Source organism: Canis aureus, chromosome 6, assembly GCF_053574225.1.
Source record: "Canis aureus isolate CA01 chromosome 6, VMU_Caureus_v.1.0, whole genome shotgun sequence".
Taxonomy (NCBI): Eukaryota; Metazoa; Chordata; class Mammalia; order Carnivora; family Canidae; genus Canis; species Canis aureus.
The window spans coordinates 37342271-37366677 of NC_135616.1; the positions used below are offsets into that span (position 1 = coordinate 37342271).

At 35.5% G+C, this 24407-nt stretch overlaps 1 protein-coding gene across 4 annotated transcripts in view; it reads right to left on the bottom strand.

Annotated features, from left to right (window-relative positions):
- Nucleotides 1–24407, bottom strand: part of SMAD2 (SMAD family member 2) — a 78127-nt gene that overhangs the window by 17087 nt on the left and 36633 nt on the right. For 3 of the 4 annotated variants that reach the window (XM_077900697.1, XM_077900696.1, XM_077900695.1), the window contains exons 4-7: nucleotides 10882–10971; nucleotides 9659–9852; nucleotides 8594–8728; nucleotides 5674–5748 (exon numbers count right to left, since the gene is read on the bottom strand). In XM_077900697.1, the coding sequence (XP_077756823.1) occupies nucleotides 5674–5748; nucleotides 8594–8728; nucleotides 9659–9852; nucleotides 10882–10971 (494 nt within the window). The remainder of the gene's footprint in view (nucleotides 1–5673; nucleotides 5749–8593; nucleotides 8729–9658; nucleotides 9853–10881; nucleotides 10972–24407) is intronic. The other variant, XM_077900698.1, reaches the window with a different exon arrangement.

Genomic DNA, 24407 nt, shown 5'->3' on the forward strand with positions numbered 1-24407 from the left:
AAAGCTGCTATATATACACAACCATTTCATGCTTCTGTGTGTCCATAAATTTTCAGCTCTTTTGGGTAAACACTATGGAGTATGACTGTTGGATCATATAGTGAGAGAATGTTTAGTTTTGTAAGAAGTTGCCAATGTGTCTTCCAGAGGAGCTGTACACCAGCAGTGAATGAGAGTTCCTGTCATTCCACATCCTCACAAGCATTAGGCCTTGCCAGTGTTTGGACTGTGGCCATTTTAATAGGTGTGGTGGTAACATTTCAAATCTTATTTATTCAAATTTGTCAATATTTTCTCTGATGGTTTTATATTTTACTTATTTCTTGCTCGGGTTATTTTAAAAACTCCTCATTGTCAAAGACTAAAAATTACAGGGTTTCATTTTTTATATTTAAATGTTTGCTCCAAGTGGAATTCATTTAGTATGAGATGAATTACATGTTTAGTATTTAATGTTAGGACTTTTTCAAGGAGTATTAAAATTAGTTTGAATTTCTTGAGCAAAATTAATGGCTAAAAATATATTAATAAGTTTGAGTAAATCAGCCAACCATAGATTAATAGCATGCAAATGAAAGCAATAAAAAGAGAATTATTCTTTTGTAAGGTATATACAAAAGGACAGTTCCAGGTCTTAAATGTATACCTTTGCTTTCGTATTAGAGAAAATCCTGAAGAACTGAAATCATCTACTATTTCGTTTTTAGACCAAAAAAAAAGCTTTAAAAAGCAAGCTTTAAAAAATCTAATTTACTGAATACAGACCAAGTGCTTTTACAAACCTTTCAGAAAAAACTTGGAATCATGCTGGGGTACTCCTTCAGCTTTGGCCCTACCTAATCACCAAGCAAGTCCTACCTCAGCAATGTATCTTAAAAGCATGCATTTCTCCCTATGTTCTGAAATCAGCCAGAGGAAGTCTACTGCAGTAGTCACGAAAAGAATGTATAGGGACACCTGGGTAGCTCAGCAGTTGAACACCTCCCTTCGGCCCAGGGCATGATCCTGGGGTCCCAGGATTGAGTCCCACATCGGGCTCCCTGCACAGAGTCTGCTTCTCCCTCTGCCTGTGTCTCTGCCTCTGTGTGTGTCTCTCATGAATAAATAAATAAAATCTTAAAAAAAAAGGATGTACAGAATCTGACATCCTAAGTCCAAATTTGTCACTTTTTAGCTCTTTTTCTATGATGTCTATTTCAGTGTTGTGTTTTATTTTTATTTTTTGTAAACACTGAGTCTTTTAAAATTAAGAGTATAATTACTGCTAGATAATGGAAATTAATGGAATCTTATATTTTCTTGTTTTACCTTATTTTTTATAATGAATATTCACTTAGAGTAGAATTCAAAATGTTTCAGCATAATTTCATCTGCAAAAAATCCCTTTTGACACAGAATGGTAGAAATACTAGATAAAGCAAAAAAAAAAAAATAAAAGACAAATTATATGTAATTTGTCAATTCCAGCTCAAAAAATATTTTTTTCTTGTGTTTCTTACTATGTCCCCTGCATTTTCAAATTTGCAATGAGCATGAATTCTGTTTATAATGAGAATAAAGGTGCTTTTCTTCTCTTTTTATTAACAATTTCTACAGAGTTCCCTTGTAACTAGAATGTAGAAGACAGAAAAACCCTGGCTCCTAAAATAATCATAAGAAAATATCAGAAACACTAAAACAATTTTGTTTTTCTTTAGAGTTACCGAAAAGCTATAGATCTATTTAAGTCTAAGTGAACTAGTTTGCAGAAGAGGGTGAAGTCTTCCTATAGAAGCAGAAAGTGGGGACCATCTTCATCCCTGTGAGCACCTGCCAAATTAGGACACAGATACACACAGGACTGGGCTTGCCAAAGAAAAAAATCAACTAACATTTTAATGGCCAAGTGCAGGTAAATGGAATCTGAGAAGCCCAAGCATGGAGGCAGTCCTGCTCTTCATCAGCTAATTCCAACCCACATGTTTTTAGCTGAGTACAAGGTGACACAGAAAGTTTTAGGAGATCCTGCAGTCTTGCCATACTTGTATCCGAAAACCTGCTGAGGTAGGAGGTTGCCCCTATCTTCAAGCCTGTAGTGATCTGACATTAATTAAAACATCAAATCATCACCCCTAACCAACTCAACTCCTAATCATGTGGAACAGATCAGCTCTTCAACTTAGCAACTAGAAAGAGAAAAGGGGAAGGCTTTCCACGGGAGAATATTATCTATATTACTCTCTAGTATTATATTAGACACAATACCCAGCATCCAATTCAAACAAAAACAAAAACAAAAAACGATATGAAACATGCAAAGTAGTAGGAAAAACTGACCCTTAATGGAAAAATAAGTGAACAGAAGCAAACTACATATGAAGCTAATACTGCAATTAACAGATAAAGACTTTAAAATGGAAATTGTAAAACTGAAAAATAGATAATCTGAAATGAATTCACTGAACTGGTTTAAAAGGGACCAAAAGTTAGACCCACTTATATCACTTGATTTTTCAACAAAGGAGCCAAGGTAAGTCAATGGAGAAAGAAAGGGCTCTTCAACAAGTGGTCCCAAGACAACTGGACAAATGTCTAGAGGAATGGAAGGAACAGCAGAAAAGTAAATATGCAGGTCAATACAAAAAGTTACTTGTTAATCCATTAAAAATTAAAAACAAAACAAAACAAAACAAAAACACCTCTCAGAGTCTAAGGCAAAAATAAGATACTGTGTGGTTTACAGACACGTGTAGGTAAGACAAATGACAAGGGCAGCACAGACAACAGGCAGGGGATGAAGCTGGTGTTAGCTGTGCATGAAGTTGTAAAATATTACAACTTAATAATGTAAGCAGCAGGCAACAAACCTGGAACATACCTTGTAATAACGAGATCACCCACCGAGAGAAAACTACTAAGTGGTACTGTTGAAAAGTCAAGAGAGTGAACAGAATGGATTCAAATATAAATATATTTGATTAATCTGAAGGAATTCCAGAAAATTAGGAACAGAGGAACAAAAATTAGATGGGACAAACAGAAGAGAAACAGTAAAATAGTAACCCAAACCCAATGATATCAATAATGACATTACATAAAAATAGACAAAATATTCCAATTAAAAGACAGAGATTGATAAAGACATGCATGATAAAGACATGCAATGCTGTCTACAAGGGACACACTTTCCATATAAAGCTACAGACAGCAAAAGTAAAAGGATGAGAACTCTACCACACAACCATTGAAATAAGTAAGATATGGTGATGTGAACAGGAGACACACTTTATACCATCAGAAGGACATAAGTATTCTGAGTGTGTGCCAGCTAATGACAGACTCAAAATACGTGAAGCCAAAGCTGATAGGGCCAACACCAGAGCTGGAGACATTAACATTGCTCTCCACTACAGACGGGGAAAGTAGAAAAAAATGAGATTAGAAGATCTAAAACCTCTGTTCAACATGCCCTAAATGACATAGAGAACCCTGTAAACACAGAACATTCTTTTAGATCTTACATGGGACTCTTCTCAACACAAATAAGCCATGCTATGGCATAAAATGATTTTTAGAGTTTTAGTAAATCGCCAGACTGAAATCATGCATAGTATATTTTGGAGCATAATAGAATTCAGTTAGAAATCAATAAAGTATCTAGAAAATCCCTACAATTCTAAAAAACCAGAGTTTAAAGTTTAAAATTTAATTCTAAATTGTGGTCCTACATCAGAACTTTGCCATGGCACTGAGAGAGGAATGGATAGCAGGTAGAAGACTGGTAGTTAAACCAACTTTTAGCCTCTCATGAATCAAATATGCACACTGTCATTACAGGAAATAATTTACATGTATTCTTTCAAAAAAGTAACATTTCCCCACTGAAACAGAATAAGAAATATGTTAGGTTCAAAGCAAGCCCCAGAACACTGAATCCATTTTAGTTGATTCCATTTAGTTTCCCCTTCTCAAATTTGACCCTTTAGCATAACCACTGATTATCTCAACCTTATTGCTCCTCCCCTGCATCACAGTTCTATGATCAAACAGGGATTTATGCACTAACTGGAATCCTTGTGGCCTTCTGTGACTCGCTTCTTTCACTTAATATAATGCTTTCAGGGTTCATCTATGTTGTACCATGTATCAGTACATCGTTCTTTTATCTGGTTAAATAATATTTTGACATAGAAATATACTTCATTTTCCATTCATCATTTGATGCACAACTGGGTTCCTTTTACTTTTGGACTAGAAGGGTAAAACTTCAGTGAACATTTGTGTACAAGTTCAGTGTGAACATATTTTCAATTTTCATGGTATATAGCTAGGAGTGAAACTGCTAGGTCACACAGTTATTCTAGATTTATCTTTTTAAAGAACAACAAACTTTTCCAAAGCAACCCAACCATTTTGCATTCCCAACAGCAACAAATGAAACTCCAAGTTGTCCACATCCTCACCAACACCTGCCACTGTCCTTTTCTGATCATAGCCATTGTTGTGGGTATGAAGTGGTATGGCACTGTGGTTTTGATTTGCATTTCCCTGATGGCTAATGATGTTGAGCATCTTTTTCTGGCATTCACTTTTGAATGTCACAATGGCAGTGGTCCAAAAAGGAACATGGATGGTTCAGGAATACTGATCTATGCGATACAGGTGTGTTAGGAAGATATATTTGGAAAGTCAAATATCATCTGCAGTTAGGACATCTGCATTAATATGTACATGTTATTTCTAATGATCATTAGATTATTTGCATTTCTTGGTTATCTACTACTCTGAACAGTTACAAGTATGATAAGCTACAGCAGAAGTTTATCTGGAAGTCTAATAGCAGAAAGATTTAAACAACAGAATTATTGTAAAAGTTGGTGCCCAGCCCCCCCACTCCTGTCAATGTTAATTCATTTAAGAATAACTTAGATTATCATAATTATAGAATGTTCTAGTATAAACTGTGTAGGAAAGCTGATGGTGTAATGACAGGCTGTGATATTAAAATATCCAATCCTTAAGATTACAGACAGGTGGTACAGAGCAAACCAGACAATTACAATGACACCACAGCTACTTCCCTGGTAACCTAATTAGTTCTGGCAGATTATACATTTTATTACATAATAACTGTTTGAAAGCTTTGACATGCTGCTAAAAACTTTTTCTCCACTGTGTCTGGAGCCCATAGCTAAAAATTAGAAATTAATTGAATTAGGTCAGGTACAAGGTATTTTGTGTAAACAATTTCCTACCCTTGAGAACTCACTCTTAAGTTAAAAGAGCACTGAAAATCTGATCCCTATCTCCCACCTCCGTATTTCTCAGAAAATCTGTTACTGGGCTCATTATGGTTTTTCATCACAAAGACATTTATTCATTGGGTAACTAAAACTTTGAACAGAAGCACAGAATACTTAAACAGAAAAGTACTGGAGTGCTCTCAAATTTTCATATAATCTAATGAGAGAAAACTGTAACAATTATTCTGCAGAGTAGCATGTGTTACTTTTTCATTGACAACAGGTCCCTCCCTTAGATGGTTCAAATATAATTACATCAATATAGAAGGTTCTTTTTGTAATATATGTCCCAACTTTTCTACATTAAAGAGTCACAGGTAATTCTTGGGGGTCTCAAACTGGGCATAAATGTGTATCTCATTATGGTGGAATTTGGAAAGATAGGTTTTACCTGTATCCATACTTTGGTTCAACTGTTGATCACTTGTTTCTCCATCCTCACTGATATATCCAGGAGGGGGCGTTTCTACAAAAGTTTAGAACAAATCAAGCAGAGTTGCAAATGAATCAATAGCACCACCTTTTTCCTAGCTATCAAAGATAACCAAAGAATCAATATGAATAATAAATATGAATATTATATAGCATTATTATAAAATGCAATTATTTGGTTCTGAGGGCTTAGGATTCAGGTTCTGATCCAAATCTTACAGGTGAATCCATAAAGCCTACTTGTAATATAATCAAGCTCTCTAGGCATATTTTCTTAGCTAGTATTTACATATCTGGCTCATTCCCATATGTATATTTTCTGGGGCAAGAGCCAAAAATAGAACTTCCAAGATGCCTCAGTTCTGAATCAGTATGCTTCAAAGGAATTAGTACCTACATTTTTTTTTTTTTTTTTTTTTTAAATAATGGCCATCATGGATGCATACACCTAGGAGATGACTGAAGGACACACAACATTCATGAGATTTCGGGTCACAAAGTAATATGGGCTTACATTGGGTTCTCAGAGCAAAATACAGTAATATATTTCAGGACAAGTCTAGCTTGAATTCCTCCTAAAAAGTATATTTCTCCAGGGATTTCTAACCAGTAAATCCTGAGTGTTTGAAACAGAAATTTAAATTCAAACACAAACTACTGCACAAACCTGAGGCAAAATACTCCCTGAAAAGAAGATTCCAGTGTGCCACTTCCAACATGCTTAATGAATAAAATGTTTATATTCAGGAGGCGTCTGAATAGCTGAATGAACTTCATGTAAAATAAATACATGCGTATATAATTTTACCAATTATAATTTTAAGGAAGAAAAATAAGTTTAAGTGATTATCAACAGTTTAACATTTACATGGCTGGGCAGTTGTAAGAAAATTCAAGATAAGTAATTATCAAAACAGAGAGGGAGAAATGTGGGTGAGAGGGCTCCTTCCCCAAAGCCTTCACATTCTCCCTTCAATACACTGAGTGCAAATCTGAACTTTAAGTAGAGAAGTCTTCATTTAGTGTCAGTACCCTAAATCCTTATGAAATTCTAAGAATAAGATAAAATACCTTCATATGCTCAAACAATAAAGAACACAAAAACAAGATGAATACATATCAATATGAATGATCTTAAAGGTTAGAGCTAACAAAATTAAACAGGGCTAGGTTTTGTCAGTTTAACCACCCATATCTCAAAGATCTAAACAGGAAGAAATACTGAATTTTTAAATGCTTTATCCTGTTTTACTTTTCTCCATTATTATCTACAAAATAATAAATAATAAAGCTATTAAGCATTTTGGAGAAAATACTAAAATTTCTTTGAAAGTGGAACAAAAAGTGTCCGTTTTTTAGCTTTTACTGTCATTCGGCACCAAGTAAAGCCCCATTGTCCAGAAAAGCAAATAGTTGTGACCCACTTTTGATTTCCAACTTTGTAAAATAAACCAAATCTAAATAAAGAAAGAAAGGAAAATAAATCCAAACATCTCCACCACAAGTAAAAGCCATTAATCACTTTAACATCCTTCCAAATAATTACTGGGGAGGTGTCTTACAAGAAAGACTATATGCATACACCATGGTTTCTGAGTATTGTTGAATAATACAAATTCCCACACCAAAGACTTAATTTGCACCACCTACACCACACACACATAGCTACCTCCACCCAAGTCTTCTCCCAAGCAAGTGGCCTGGTCCAGTCCTGTCCTCCCCTGCTAGTCCACACTCCACTCCACTCTATGCCTTTCTCTCCTGACTTCTCAAAAAGTTTGCTTCCTGTCAACTTAAAAGGAAGTCTTAAACTCTCTTTTGGAGTAAAATAATAGTTGGAAAAAAATGCACATTAAAACAATCAGGAAATGCTTTCTACCTTTAAAATGAGCTATTTTTAAAAATCCTTTTTTTTGGTTATGTTTTTAAAATGGTCTTCAATGAACAAGCACTATTTCCATGAGACACATTGATCTTTTTTAAATGTATCTGAAACTAAGTTCCTTACAGCAAGTAAGAGTAGAATGGAGAAATATTACAATAGAATAAAAAAACTGAGACACTATAAACTATCCAATGTATAACTTAATCCTCATCCTACTATTATTCATTTAGTTTCTGCTAGGAAAAACAAAAAACAACAAAAAAAAAACAGAAAAGGAAAACACAAAGAAAGTAAGAAAATGTTAGCTGTTCTTCTAAAAAAAAATAGTGAAAACTAAAACTGCCTCATGGCATACTACTAGATCACATAAAATAGTAATTAGAGTGGGATTTGAGAACCATGTGGTTAAATTCATCTATTTTTCAGCAGAGGTTACTGAAGCCCAGATGAAAAAGAACTAAATTAGAGGATTTATGATTTTCAGTACAGCAGTGCTGCTGTATCTTAGAAATCAAATATTCCATCTCCTACAGAAATGTTCCATTTCTCTTGACCATTATCAAACTATCTATGAAAATGATTATTTGGTCGATTTTTAGTGATACTTGTTCCAGGAACATGGCTTTCATGTTCAACTTATTTTGCTTACATTCTGCATCTCTCTTAGCTTCAACAACTAAGACGAACTTACTAAGATCTTTGCTTTTCTGCTTCTCACAGTACTTTGATTAAAGCCACTGCAAAAGAAAATGAAATATAAAGTATAACTTCTCCAGGCCTATCTGTTTCAGATATGAGGCTTATACAGGTCACATCATCATCAACCAACAAAGTAGACTGTTCTTTTTTTTTTTTTTTTCAAAGTAGACTGTTCTATTCAAAATCAAGAAACATTTTTTTAAAAAGTCAAACCACAATTTATGAATACTTGAAAGTTTATGAATAAAATTTGTATCCATCCCAATTTTTAGGAGACTCGGTAAGGCAAAAATACCTGGAATGTAATTACTCTGTGGCTCGATTCCCGCTGGGAAATTAGTGTTTTCTGGAATGGAGTGGGTATAATCATCCAGAGGAGGCAGTTCTGTTAGGATCTCAGTGTGCCGTGGCACTAATACCGGAGGCAAAACTAAAAGAATAAAAGGGATCCAAGTTAACAGCAAAGAACAAAGGATGGGCACCAGGGGAGAGGGGGCCACACCAGACCTTTACTGAAAAATTTCACACACATTTAAAAAAAAGAAGAAAGTGGCCTGTTTAATTTTTTTAAAATTTAGGGTTTACCAACTTGGCATTATACCAGTTACTGAGAAATTGACAAATCTGATTTAACTCGCCATGTAGTTCAGCATCTAAATTTCCAAGTTCCCATTTATCCTGTACTTTGAGGAGCAAGGTCATTCTGGGAGGTGTGGACAGACCCTCCTTCACAGGAAGTCAGATTTAGGACATTTCTAAAAATATAGCTGTGTGCTCTTTAAAAGTTTCAAGTACACAGCTAACTAAACTAAAAGTCTTGCCATGAGCTTCACTCATTTGCTTTCATGCAAACAATGACATTAAAATACTTCAAAAAGAGGCTCAAAGAACAAAACGAGTGAATGCAGCTTGGGCAGCACATAGGTAAAGCAGTCCATCGGTTTAGTTCCGAGCAGACTGTGAATCTAGGGATTAGAACTTCCTAGATATGTAACTCTGAGGTCAAGTGGTGTGTTCTCCCAAGAAACGGACATACCTGACCTAAGGTTGAATGAACCTAAGGTTCATTTTTCATAATTAAAACATTTAAAAAGTACTTTAAACTACTAGTGAATGAGACACTGAATTTCAGGTAATTTATTAGAATTTTACACCAAAGTTTCCCAGGGGCAATTACATATGAGCATCTAATATACTTAAGTTTAAGCATTTAATTTAAAACAAGGGAAAAGCCCCAATTTTTCTACCTGGTGTCTCAACTCTCTGGTAGTGGTAAGGGTTTACACATACTTCATCCTTTTTAAGATTAAAAGCATATTCGCACTTTTCAAAAAAAGGGAAAAAGCCCCAATTTTTCTACCTGGTGTCTCAACTCTCTGGTAGTGGTAAGGGTTTACACATACTTCATCCTTTTTAAGATTAAAAGCATATTCGCAGTTTTCAATTGCTTTGAGTTCATGGTGACTGTGAAGGTCAGGCCAGCGCCACAATCGGCAATATATCACGTGTGGTAGTCCTTTCCGATGAGACACTTGCAGACGGCCATCCAGAGACCTGTTGAGAAGCAAGGGGAAAGAAAGGTGGGAGGTTTAGAAACAAAGTAGATGCAGTTGATTGGGCTACATTAATACAATAAGAGCATAAAGAAAGGAATGACAGACATTTAGTTAGTTTTAGTGAGTACAAAGGAAGAAAAATGTACTATTTGATGGGTCTGCTACAAAGTAAGCAGCACTAGCAGAGGTTTCTCATAAATATGCTACATAAATGACTCGAATGTCAATGAATGGCTAACCACTTGGGAAGAAATTGATTTTTTAAAAAAGGACCATATAGCATACTTGAAAAACTTTTTGTCAATTTCTATTCTTGAGTAAATCAAACTTTATCTAGGGATGCTTTGAAGGGCATTAATACTCTAGGTGACTGAATTATCAAAAAAAGGAACTAGTGTGAAGAATGGTGAGTACCAACAATGATGTAAAGTAACTTACTCAAACTAATGTAGCTCACTACCCAGTTGTGATTGTTTTGAGTACCAAGGTGTAGTTCTAGAGCTCACACAGTAATGCAGATGGTGATGAATACAATGAGATGAAATGGACAATACCAGTATGTTCCAAAAGAGAATAAGGTGATTTTTAAAATAAAAGAGAACATAAAATGAGTTAGCCTAGCTTTAACTGTGATAAAAGGGGTTTGGTAAATAACTATGCATTTATTAGTATAAAGAAGATGAGATTTAGATGATAGCAAGAAATTTAGCAAAAACTGGTTATAGCTCTACTTGAAAATTAGGCCAACAACAGATTATAACCTAATCTCAAACTCAAATGAGAATATAGTTATCAAAGTTCCTATTCTTCAGGGGATGCAATAATTTAAAGAAGATTCAAAGCTAGAATTTCATTGATCAAAACATCAGCTGACACATTTCATATATCGTTAATACTGGCAGGCAGGTATTTTAAATGCATGCCTTATTTACATTAAGGAAACATCCTAGGCAACCCGTTAACAGGTCTTCCAAAACAGCCCCCCGCCCCAAGATGGCTAGGATTCCATAGAGGGCAGAATATTCACCTGGTTTGTTCAGAGAAGCTGTAAAGGCCTGTTGTATCCCACTGATCTATCGTATTTGGTGTACTCAGTCCCCAAATTTCAGAGCAAGTGCTGTGCATAAATTGAAAAACAAAAAATTGATGTGAACATGGAAGCATGGTTATTCAAAATACCATGATGTAAAACATGGAAAATGTACAGAATACTTCCTTCACCCAGAAAATATATATATTGCTTCACTTTTTCACGGGCTTTTAGTGCTGGTTTCTATATTTTCCACATGAAGGAAGCCAATAAAATGGAACATGTGACTCCAGATAAGTTATGATTATGTTTTAAAAATGTGAACACCAATGCTCTCTAGCTTCATGAAATCATATTTATAATGCCCCTTCCAGTTTCCTCTACTCGTAACAAAAGACTAACACCTATGCCATTAGCCTTACTAAGACTGCTTCATTTTATAATCTAGTTTTTTTAAAAAACTTATCTAAAAATGGATGTCAACTGGTCTTTTTAATACAGGAAAATTTTCACTTAAATTAGATACATATCCACAGTTAAGATTTTCACACTATTTGTCTGAGAAACTTACATATTCAGTTTTATTAAAGTTATTATTGCTCTCCTATTACTACATAGGAGAAGGAAGTGCATTCTGAAGTCATTCAAACATAACATATCACCTTAAAAGCTTTAAGAAATTGCTGGAGGACAAAAGATATGTGAAAGCACCAAATTCTTAAAAGACAGTATGAATATGAAAAATCTGCTACATCTAGTTTTCAAAAATCAATACATCTGAAGGCAACAGACCAGGAAGACCTCAAACTTTTTCTTCTACATTTCTTTCCAGAACATGGGCAGCCTAAAGATAATTCTCCCAATTTCCTTGCCATGACTTTATTTCACAGTAACTTCTCATCGGTGGGCAAACTTTTGCCTGTCAACGCGTCTCAGGTCACAAGCTGTGCCTTTACAATCAGAGTCAAAAGGTAATTCTGAAAACAAATTCAAACTCCATTTCTCACATATTCCAAAACCATCAAAATTTCAAAGAGGAGGAAGAACCGTTTCAAAACAATTTTTTAAAATAAAATCAAGCAACTGATTAAACTCCAGATGTATATATTACTAATGAGCTAACTTAATCAACATCTCAAAGGATACTGGTGACAAGTGCTGTCTTCCTGTGGCCTGGCAACACACCTAGAAGGGGCTAGTGGGCCTCTTGCAGAGGCACCTGGCTGCAGACATAACTCCCCATGCCATGCCCTGGGGGCTACAGCAACTATACTTGGTGGTTTTTACAAATGCATTTTCAGACACTATCCAGTACCCTTTTAAGGTATTTACAGTCTCTTGCTTTTTAGGCTGTAGAAATCTTTCATTTCCTAAACAACCCAAGAAAGAAACAGTCAGGAAACTGGAGGATAATTTAAATCTCTTTTCTCCAAAGATATACTAAAACACCCATGGCATACATGGTTCTTTTAAAGATATTTATCGAATATCTACCAAAAACACAGAGCACCAAGTAGTTTAAATTGTGATAAAATCAACTACATTCTGGAATGTGATGAATCCGCAGCATTGAAACCTCAGAAAGAAAAGTATACAGCTTACTCTTCATCTTGCAAAAATAATTAACAAAATATTAGATCAAGAGGCTATTCTGCTATTATGAGAGCTTAATGAAGATTTCACTCAATTAATTCTGACATGGACACAGAACCAGAATCTAAAAGAGAGCACAAAGAGCTTAAGTTCGGCTTGAATCAAGCCTTGAAATAAATCAGAAAACAATAAACAGTTGTTGTTCAGAACATGCAATCAATCTAGGCAAGTGGACCTAGATCCCCATGCTAACTCAGCCACTTTCCAACTTCCATCACAGGCTATGTTTAAGCAGGAGTCCTACTGTTTACTGTAACATCGCTCTCCAAAATTAGAAGGTTTACTTAGAAATATTAAATTTGCTTCTAATTAGTAAAATTTTTGCCTGTTTATATTAGAAAAAATATTTATTTTAAGGAATCAATTTATAATAAAATACACAAAGCACCTGGAATAAATGTAAGGATAAATGTGTCAAAACTACAAAAAGAAACATTTTAATTGTTACTAAAGAATATAAAAGCAAAGTCAGCACAGAGAAAAGTATCTATCTTCCTATTCAGGAAGACATCATAGTGACATGAATTCTGCCAAAGTTATGCTTTTGATTCAACCTCAATAAAAATTTCAGACAAAATTACTCCAAGTATAACATACCAAAATAAATAAGAACGACCAGGAAAACTTGAACAAAGAGGAGAGAACGGCTCTATCAAATTCTGAAATGCATTATAAATTCTCAATAGAAACAGTTTGCAATTAGCAAGAGGACACAAACAGAAGTCCTGTAGAGTACCCTCAATTATGCAAACATTCCTTCAGATAAAAATGACAGCCTCTGAACAAGATATAAAATCAATTATTTGAGAACAATGGAGAGAGACCAACAGGACACAAATCAAAAGGAATACAACCACTGTAAGGGAGGAACTAGACTAGATGAGCCACAGTTAGGTGGCTTTGTATCTAAGGACAGCCCACAGTCTAAGCTAGGCAGGACACCTAGACCTGAAGCAGAAAATTGCAGTTTTACTGACTGGCACAAACAATCAGAGAATGGATATGGGGCTGGCAGAGGGGCTGGAAAAAGAAAGGGGAAGATCTTGTAAAGAAGGAGCCACGAGGGGGAAAAATATCAAAATATGAGTGAGAACTCTGCTCAAATCATGACCTCTCAATGATATATGTGGGAGAGACTACACAACCTGCTGAAAATGAGCATTTGGAAGTCTAAAAGAACAAAAGAACAAAGTCCTGAAATCTCAGCTGTTGTTTATATCAGAGGCAAGCAATTTGGACTTTGAGGCTGACCAAAAGTATCTGCTAGAACAAAAATCAACTCTTTAGAGGAAGGTAACAGAATTTAAACTCTTAAAAAAGCACAAATTACTAAACCTATAAAAAAAGAGGAATATGTTACCCCCTAGTCAACAGAAAGAATAGCCAGTAGAAACAGATCCCCAAAATGAACTGACAAGGATTTTAAAGTAACTACTGTGAATATGTTGATGGACTTAATGAACAGATGGAATCTCAGCTGATTAATCTAAACTATAAAAATCAATCAAATGGAAATTCTAGAACTGAAAATTATAAAATCAGAAATAAAAAATTAAGCTGATGGTTGGAGAAGACAGAGGAGTCCATTTGAATATGAGTCAAGAGAAATTTCTAAGCAGAAGAAGGAAAAATGAAAAAGAACAGTCTCAATAACATATGCAATCTGACAAGCAGCAAGAACCAACCAGAAGAAATATTTGAAATAGTAATGGCTGAAACATTTTCAACTTCAGTTGAAACTAAATTTATACTTCTAAGAAACTCATTTAATACCAAGCAGTTTAAAAACACAGAAAATCACACTTGGGCACATCATTTACAAAATACGAAAAACAAAAGATGAAAAGAAAATCTTCAAAGTGGTGAGAACTACAAAAACTCTTGGCACAAAGGACTCCATCTAAACCCCTGCACTAAGAGACATGATCAAGCTCTAGCATGGCTTCTAGGAGCCTAAGGCCAAGAGTCCTGGTAGGACCCAGACTCTTTTGAGTTCCTGTCTGGAAAAGATCAAGGCGGCCAAAAGAATTTTCCATTTGTTCCTGCCAATACTTTTCTGTAGACCCTTGACCTCCTTTACTTAGAGGAGGTCAGCTTGCACTTATAAATCCTTCCCCAGTCTGAGATGTACCATGTGCCTCCTACAACTCAGGAGTCTTTCTCAAGGACTTGAAATCTATTCCTTTGAAACTCAGGAGTCTTTCTCAAGGACTTGAAATCCATTCCTTTGACCAATTCCTAATTGGTCATCAGAAAGGACAGAATCTCCCAGACTACCCTCAGAGGAATGGTCTAGAAGCCTAACCTCAAGAAATAGCATTTAGTAGCCACAGATGGCTCAAACATATTGATACTGACTAACCCTCTTACCCATTTTTTGGGCAATTTTCACTTCCTTGACTCTCTGCAAGCCTCTACTCATTCTCCCAGCTCCACTCCTACATTCTCCCAACTTTGTGCAAACCGAAATTGAGCTCGGTTCTACCCCCGTGATTATTTAATACAGTCTGTTTTTACCACCTTTAAACAATGTCTGGCTTTAACTTTAACAGTAGCCAGAGTAGAACAACCCATGTATGTACAGGCATGGGGAACACATGAGTAACAATTTCTCATCATAAACAATAGAAGCCAGAAGACAACAGAACATCTTTAAAGAGCTGACAGAAAAAAAAACAAACTCAACCTAAAATCGACATCCAACAAAAATATCTTTCATCTAAGAAGTCAAAACAAAAACATGTTCAGGTAAACAAAAATTGAGAATTCATTTGTAGCAGACTTTGCTCAAAGAAAAGCTAAAGGAAAGTAAGAACTTTAAGCTAAAGGAAAGTAAAGAGAAATGGCAACAAATGTAAATTCTTAAGTCATTGAGAAAAATTAAGAGAACTAGAAAGCATTAAGTATGCAGGTAAATGTTAAAGACAATATTTTTCTCTTTCTACAAAAAGGAGATGACCAGTTACAGCAAAAACTGTAACTCTAAAAGTATGTGGATGCAATTTGTGTTAAAAACAGCTACACTGTTGCAAAGCTAAGGATTAATATTATCATTGGGAAAGCAACCGCTGCCTAAAAAGAGGAGAAGAGACAAAGCAAAAAAGCATACAAAAAATTAAAATGAAACACTAAAAAATAACCCCAAAGGAAGGATAGAAAAGGAAGAAATATCAGATGATACTAGAAAACAGAGAATAAAGTGTAAAGAGTAAAGCAAGGGTAAATCCAACCATATCAATAACAACTTTACACTAAATATACCACATATTCCAGTAAGTGGCAGAGACTTGTCAGAATGAATACAACATGTAAAATATCTACAAAACAAATACTTCAAATATAACACACTGATAAGATGAATATTTAAGAATGGAAATGCACAGTTCATGCAAGCAATAAACTTAGTAAAACATAAAATCAGAAATAATAAGGCCTTAAGACTAAAAATATTACCAAGGATAAAAGTAAACATTTCCTAAAAACATTAACATTCCTGAAAAAGTAACATTAACAAACACTAACAATCCTGAATGCATTTAAAAATAGTTTTAAAAGATATTAAACAAAAACTAACAGATCTAAAGGAAGAAATGAACTTACCAACAATCAGAAGCTCCAGTAACTCTCTGGATAGTTACACTGCTCCCCCCCCCCATCCCATGTATCAAAGAAGAGCTGCACGATACTATCAACCACTTGATCAGACATATCAGAATCCTTTTCAGTGTACAGGAAACATTAAGAAAAAGAGACCACATACTAGGACCATAAATAAGGGTCAATTAATTTTAAAACATTGAACTCTTATAGATGAAGTTCTTTGGTCACAAGAGAATTAAATTAGAAACAACTGAAAGATTCTTAGAAATGTCTTAAATATTTGGAAATTAACAACGCATTTCTAAATAACCCATGAGTCAAAGAAGAAATCACAAAATAAATTAGGGAAATACATGATAATGAATCTACTATAGGAGAAACTGGGGAGGGTGTGCTAAATATAAACTAGTGCTTAAAGGGAAATCTATTGCTTAACAATTATGCTAGAAGAAATACTTTAATGACCTAATAAACAATGGTATCATTCTAATAACGTTGTAATGGGGGTCCTAGCCATTGCAATATGGCAAGAAAAAGTAAAAAGAAAATATTGGAAAGGGAAGAAATGTAATTACTTTTTTTGAAAAAAGCCGAACTCAAAGAAATAGAGAGTAGAATTTTGTTTACCAGAGGCTAGAGAATGGGGAAAAATGGGCAAATATACTGGTCAAAGGATACAAACTTCCAGCTATAAGATGAATAAATTCTGGGGATCTGATGTACAACATGGTGACTATAATTAACAATACTGTACTATATACTGGAAAATTGTTAAGATAATAGATCTTAAAAAGTTATCACTACTCATACAAAAAAGGGTATGTGAGGGGATGGAGATGTTAACTTTATTGTGTTAATCATTTTGCAGTATATATATATCAAATCATCACACTATACACGTTAAACTTATATGTTAAAAAAAAACTTATATGTTATATTGGTAATAACCTCAAGAAAGCTGAAACAAAAACCTTGCATTTTTTGGATAATGATATAATTGCTTACATAAAAAACTCTCTGAAACAACTTCATTAGTACATTTAGCAATGCGGCAGGATGCAGGGACAACCTATAAAAATCCACTATATTTCTATATAATAGCAATAAACAATTTGAAGATTAAAATTTTAAATTCCATTACAATAGTACCAAAACCCAAAATATTTAGGCAAAATGTTTAAACCAAGATGTGTAAGGCCTATATACACAAACATCTAAAAACTTTGCTGAAAGATACTAAATAAACTTAAAGATATGAACTGTATCTAAAAATTAAATGACTCAATATTTAATATTTCCATCTTCCCTAGTTACCTAATAGCTGGTCTTTTTTAATCCAAATCCTTAGTAATCATGATTTCAGCAAGGTAATTTTTATAACAATTGACAAGCTGATTAGAAATGCACAGGATCTTGAATAGCAAAACAATCCTGAAAAAGAAGAATTACTGACACAACACAGATGAGATGTATTTATCTCAAAAATATTTTGTTGGCTGAAAGAAGCTGAATATAGAAGATTAGATACTGAATGATTCCATTCACATGAAGTTCTAGAAGGGGTAAAAAAACAAACTGAAAACTAAACTAAACAAAAGAAATTCAACCAGTGTTTGCCTCAAAAACCACTGGGAAAGATAGAAAAGAAACTTCCAGATGATGAAAAAGTTCTACTGTCTTGATACACTGTATATGCATTTGTCAAATATCATCTTACTAGGCATTTATGATTCGTGTACTTCACCATTTGAAAACTGTACCTAAAAAAATTAACATCAAAAACAAAAACCCCCAAGAAAAAAACAAAAGAACTCAACCAATGAAACAAAACTCAGAATGGAAATCAGCAACAAGGAACGCCTGAGTGGCTCAGTAGTTGAGCACCTCCCTTTGGCCCAGGGTGTGATCCTGGAGTCTCAGGATGGAGTCCCACATCGGGCTCCCTGCATCAAGCCTGCTTCTCCCTCTGCCTGTGTCACTGCCCCCCTCTCTCTCTCATGAATAAATAAATCTTTAAAAATTAAAAAAAAAAATCCATATAGTTTATTTAGTATATGATAAAGCTCCCTATGAACTATCATATTAAGGGGCACCTGGGTGGCTCAGTCAGTTGAGTGTCAGCCTTCAGCTCAGGTCATGAGCCTGGAGTCCCGGGTTCGAGCTCCACATCGGACTCCCCGCTCAGCAGGAGTCTGCTTCTCCCTCTGCCCCTTGCCTCATTCGTGCTCTCTCACTCTCAAATAAATAAAACCTTCAAAAAATAAATATATTGTGAAAAAAAAAATCAATCACAATATGTATAGTAAACTCTCTTAGAAAAAAGAATAGAAACATCTATATACGTGTGTATGCATCAGGAAACACACACACAGCATGAGCAGAGGTTATCTGAGGTAAAGAGAAGGAAGATTTTCTAACGTTTGTTCTCTTTGTGTGTATGCATGCACATCTGCATGTATACATATACAGTTTTTTTTTTTTTTTTAAGATTTCTTTATTTCTTTATGAGAGACACAGAATGAGAGAGGCAGAGACACAGGCAGAGGAAGAAGCAGGCTTCTCGCAGGGACCCCAATGCGGTACTCAATCCTGGATCTCAGGATCATGACCTGAGCCGAAGGTAGGCGCCCAACCGCTGAGCCACCCAGGTATCCCTAGATACAGATTTTTAAGCCATGTGACTATATTGCCTTTTTCCAAAATCAAATAAATGAAACAAAAGAAAATATTGCCACAGAATTAAATGCAGGTCAAGTTATCTTGCCATTTCTATAAAAAGATAGGCTTCTAACCTTAGATAACTAAGCATAAGAAGTACAGACTGTTATTTCCTATTCTGCGTCATTTCAGCTCACTTCAGGCATTACTGTAGGAGACAATAAAGTGCCAGCCAGAGCCCTGTTCCTTCTCCCCTGGCACAATGTCTTCTCTCTCTTAACATAGGACTTTGGGACCCATTTTCTTCCACGAGCATTTATGTCAACAGCCCCCTTCCTATCCACCTTTTGACTTAACTACTAATTCTTTAGATAGGTCTACCAATTCAGGTCAATTTTTAAGACCTAACAGTCCAGGGGATTTAAACCAGGCAATTTTAATCACCCCTTCCTTCCTTAAACATTGATTTCCTATAACCACATTTTATTTTGCCCATAAGACCCTGAGTTCCCAAAGATTTCTATATACATACACATACCAACCAGCAACAAGGTACTGGTGACTAAATTAGTATTTTTACAGCATTAAAAACTGGATCATAGGGATCCCTGGGTGGCGCAGCGGTTTGGCGCCTGCCTTTGGCCCAGGGCGCGATCCTGGAGACCCGGGATCGAATCCCACATCAGGCTCCCAGTGCATGGAGCCTGCTTCTCCCTCTACCTATGTCTCTGCCTCTCTCTCTCTCTCACTGTGTGCTTATCATAAATAAAAAAACAAAAAACAAAAAACAAAAAACTGGATCATAATACTCCTAGTCACGCTAATAAATATATTTTAAATAACAATGCAGAAAAATGGATCTCTCAGGTTTTCAGTTTGTTAATAAGGATTGGCAAGTTATAATTTCAAGTATGGACAGTTCCTTAAAAAAATTTAAATATATAATTTTAGCTTTTAACAATTTAAACATTTATCCTAAATGACCAAAAAAAAAAAAAATCCTAACAGAAAATGTGAGTACATTACCATTCCAATCTTTTAAATTAAATGGCTAGGGGCGCCTGGATGGCTCAGTCAGTTATGTGTCTGCCTAGGCTCAGGTCATGATCCCACATCGGGCTCCCAGCTCAGCAAAGAGTCTCCTTCTCCCTCTCCCTCTGCACCTCACCTCACTCTTGCTTTCTTTCTCTCAAATAAATAAATAAAATCTTTTTAAAAACATTTAAAATGAAATAGTAATCCACAATTTGCAGGTTATTATAAAGGTCTATGATGTCTTACATATAAATAAAGGCCTATGAAAAGTCTTACAGGGTACCTGACATATAGTAGCTAACTCATAAAGATAACTGTTACTATGTATTTTCACAGATTCTAAGATGAACTTATTTCCACTTTGGGATGCATCTTGAAAAAAAAATTCTTTTACGTGTAACACAAAATAACGGATTTTAAATAGGTAGCTTTCTAGATCTATTGACATTGGAGATGTATAAAAGATTATAGTCACAATTAGTGCTATTTAACATTTTTCCTGCATTTCTTTCTTTTAATATTTTTTGGGAACTGTCCATACTTGAAATTATAACTTGTCACTCCTTATTAACAATTACATATACATGCAAGGGTATTTTATACATTTTACATTTTCAAGCAGTTATTAAGTTTGTTAATTAACATACTGTCTGCATTAAGGACATGTATATTTATGCTTATATTTGTTATCAACAGACAAAAGGGATGAAAATTAAGTTCAAGATTTTGAAGGCTCATACCATAGAATGCTAAAAACTATTAAATGAGTTTTACTGTTCTTGCCATATTTGCATGATTTACTGCAGCAGTCCAACTACCCATGTCAAAAGTAATACACCTTACATTGTTTTACAAATTTAGTTTTTTCATTACCTTCTTGCCTAAAGAGTCTACTTCTACAAATCAAAAGGAGTAAGAATCCAGCTTGTCACAGTTAGAAAGATTATAAAGCATGTTCAACACAGAGTAAAATTAAAGGGGTTAAACAAATGAGCAGAATGGTATCAACAAAGGAAACTTCACTCCAGCTCTTGATTACAGATGTACTCATGAAATACAGACTTCCATGGAACAATCTGTAACTACCCATCTGTAATTATTTCTCCTTACAACAAAACACCCCTTTCATTTCATATATGACTAACAAGGACTAACGTTCGTATTTTAAATAGCCCAGGAATCAAGAACTGATCACTGTAATAAAAAAAAAGATCATATCTCTATAATTACACATTCTGTATATCTGTCTGTGTACTTCATCACCACTTTACAGCTAAGGGGGGGGAAACGAAACGAAACGAAACGAAAAAGGAAAGGAAAGAGGAAAGAAAGAGGAAAGACGAAAGAGGAAAGAGGAAAGGGGAAAGGAAAAGAGAGAGGAGAGGGGAGGGGAGGGGAGGGGAGGGGAGGGGAGGGGAGGGGAGGGGAGGGGAGGGGAGGGGAGGGGAGAGGAGAGGAGAGGAGAGGAGAGGAGAGGAGAGGAGAGGAGAGGAGAGGAGAGGGAAGAAGAGAAGAGAGAGAAGGGAAGAAAAAGAAAGAAAAAATACTTATCTCCAGAGAGTTGTTTTCTGTGTGTTTAGTTTTTTGTTTTGCCTTCCTTCTTTAGGAACAACCTTGTCCTTAACAAGCAAAGGGTCTAAGTGAACAATTGAAGAATTAAATTTTCATTGGCTATAGAAAACTTTAAAAATTGCCAACACTCAGGGGCACCTTAATTAAACAATCTGACTCTTGATTTAAGCTCAGGTCATGTTCTCAGGGTGGAAAGACCGAGCCCCACATCTGGGTCTGTGCTCATTTCGGAGTCGGCTTAAACATATTTTCTCTCCCTGTGCCCTTTCCCACCACACGTATGGATAATGCACGCTCTCTGTCATATAAATAAATCTTTAAAAAAGAAAATTTGCCAATACTTATTTTAAGCATTTGCTATGTTCCTGGCATATTCAAACTGCTTTACACATACTACTGATTTATACTCGTATCAACTCTATAAAGTGAATTAACATTACCATTATTTTCATATAAAGAAATAAACATTGAGCAGTTAAATTAACTTAAAAAGGTCACAGAGCTACTGAAGTAAGAGCCAGGACTTATATCCATTTCTGACTGGCTTAAGGGCCTAAATTTTTCAAGATACACACTTCTGCAGAATGATGGTGTAAATGAATGGTTTCAAACTTTTTTTTTTTTTTTAATTTTTATTTATTTATGATAGTAACAGAGAGACAGAGAGAGAGAGAGAGGCAGAGACACAGGCAGAGGGAGAAGCAGGCTCCATGCACCGGGAGCCCGACGTGGGATTCGATCCCGGGTCTCCAGGATCGCGCCCTGGGCCAAAGGCAGGCGCTAAACCGCTGCGCCACCCAGGGATCCCTGGTTTCAAACTTTTATAGAGGTATGCACTGACTAGATTTTCTTATGTTCTGTATTCTTAATACTCTGGCTTTGGGGCCTTGATAGGGAGGTTGTCCCTCCCACGGCTAATTCCTAGAGCTAGAAAGAGACTCCCTGGAGACTGTATCTTTCTCACATAAAAACCAACCACTCCACAGCCCACACCCCTAACTAATAAATTCTCACACATCATGCCAATGTTCTTCCTGCTGTAAGTCACCCTAGAGCTAGGTAATGGACAACCAGGAAGGACTCCTAGTCCAGAGCTTGCTGAAATTACAAACTACCCAGTCCTAATCCCACTCAGCAGATCTACCTGACATTGCCCATTCCTTCCCTGCAAAACTTCAACAAAGGTTCTCAGCTGTGCTTGGTCCTTACCCCTCATATCAACCCATCATATTTTTTGATACATTAAAATTTAAGTTGCAGATTCTTCAAATCTAGACAAACATGCATATATTAGCCAGAATTCACTACTCACTTTTGGTTGGTTTGTTTGTTTGTTTTAGGTAAAATTTACATAACATGAAACAAATCTCAATGGTGCCACCTTGTTTTATCCATCACATTAATGTGTTAATCCTCAATCCCGTCAAGAATATCCACCCAGAAAACCCCTTGTGCTCTTTTATGAGTCAGTCCCTGTCATACCTTCTTCCACCCTCAGAGGCAATCATGGATCTTTCTCACCATATGTTTAACCATACAGTATATTCTGCTTTGGATCTGGCTTCTTTGACTCAGCATAATGATTTTAAGAGTCACTCATGTGACAGTAGTCCATTCTTTTTAGTGCTGTATTTTCCATTACATCAACAGACCACAATCTGTTTAGTCATTTTTTACCCAGGGACACCTGACCTGTTGCCAGATCTGGGACATCATGAACAAAACTGCCAAGAGCATTCAGGTAAGTGCATGCCTTTTTGTGGACACATGTTGTCTTGGGTAAGTAACTAGAAGTGAAATTCTTAGAAGTTATTGGGTAAATACAGGTTTAGGTTTAGAGGAAACTGCCAGACCTTTTCTCCCAAGTGGGAAGTACCATTTTATACTCCCTCCTTCAATACAGGAGAGTTTTTGGTTGTTCCACAGCCACCCCAATGTTTGGTGTGGTCAGTTTACTTGATTATAGTCATTCTGGTGGTTGTGGGGTGGTTATTTCACAGTGGTTTCAATTTGCATTTTACTGATGACTAACAATACTGAACACTTTCCATTTGTTTACTGGCCCTTGGTATAGCTTCTCTTGTGAAGTATCTGTCTTTTCCACATTTTTAAAATTAGCTTCTTTTTACTAATGAGTTCCAGAAATTCTTTATAAATTCTAGATACAGTACTCTGCTCAGAAATGTTTTGCAAATATTTTCTTCTACTTTGTGATTTGCTTATTCATTTAACAATGTTTTCTGAGAAGATCCTTTTATTATTAATGAAGTCTAACTTACCTAATTCCTCTTATTGCTCTCTATATCCTTAAACAAGAAAAGAAAAAGAAACTTTGGCTGATCTTCAACTCACAAATATATTCTCCTATACAGGCTTTTTAGATGAGAACTATGATCTATCTGGAATTGATTTCTTTGAATGGCATAAGGTGGGGTTAAATTTCATTCTTCCAACATTGTATGTTGAAAAGACTTTCCTGTTCCTACTGAATTACTTAGGCATCTCTGTCAAAAATCAAATAACTCTATCTCTTTGGGGTTATCTATTCTATCCCATTTATCTGTTTGTTTTTATGCCAGAACCACACTGTACTGATTACTATGGCTTCATGGAAAGTCTTAAAGTCAAATAATTTAAGTCCTCTAACTTTGCTTTTCTTTCTCAAGTTTACTCTGGATACTCTAGGCCCTGTGCACTTCCATGTAAATTTTTGGGGTAAGTCTGTATTTCCATTTAAAAAAAAAACTTTTTTTTTTTTAGGAGACTGATTTGGATCAGACTAAATTAGAAGAAACTGACTATTATTGAGTGTTCCAACTCATAAATATATCTGTCAATTTATTGCATGGTAGTTCCAACATGTAGGTCATCTCAGGGTTGGTCTCCATTGATCTCTCACTGAGAGAGGATCACATTTTCTTTGTTTTTCGTTTGTTGAGTAATTTGGGACTGTATACTAGACACTGTAACTGGTATCTGATAGAGATGCTAGATTCTGTTATATT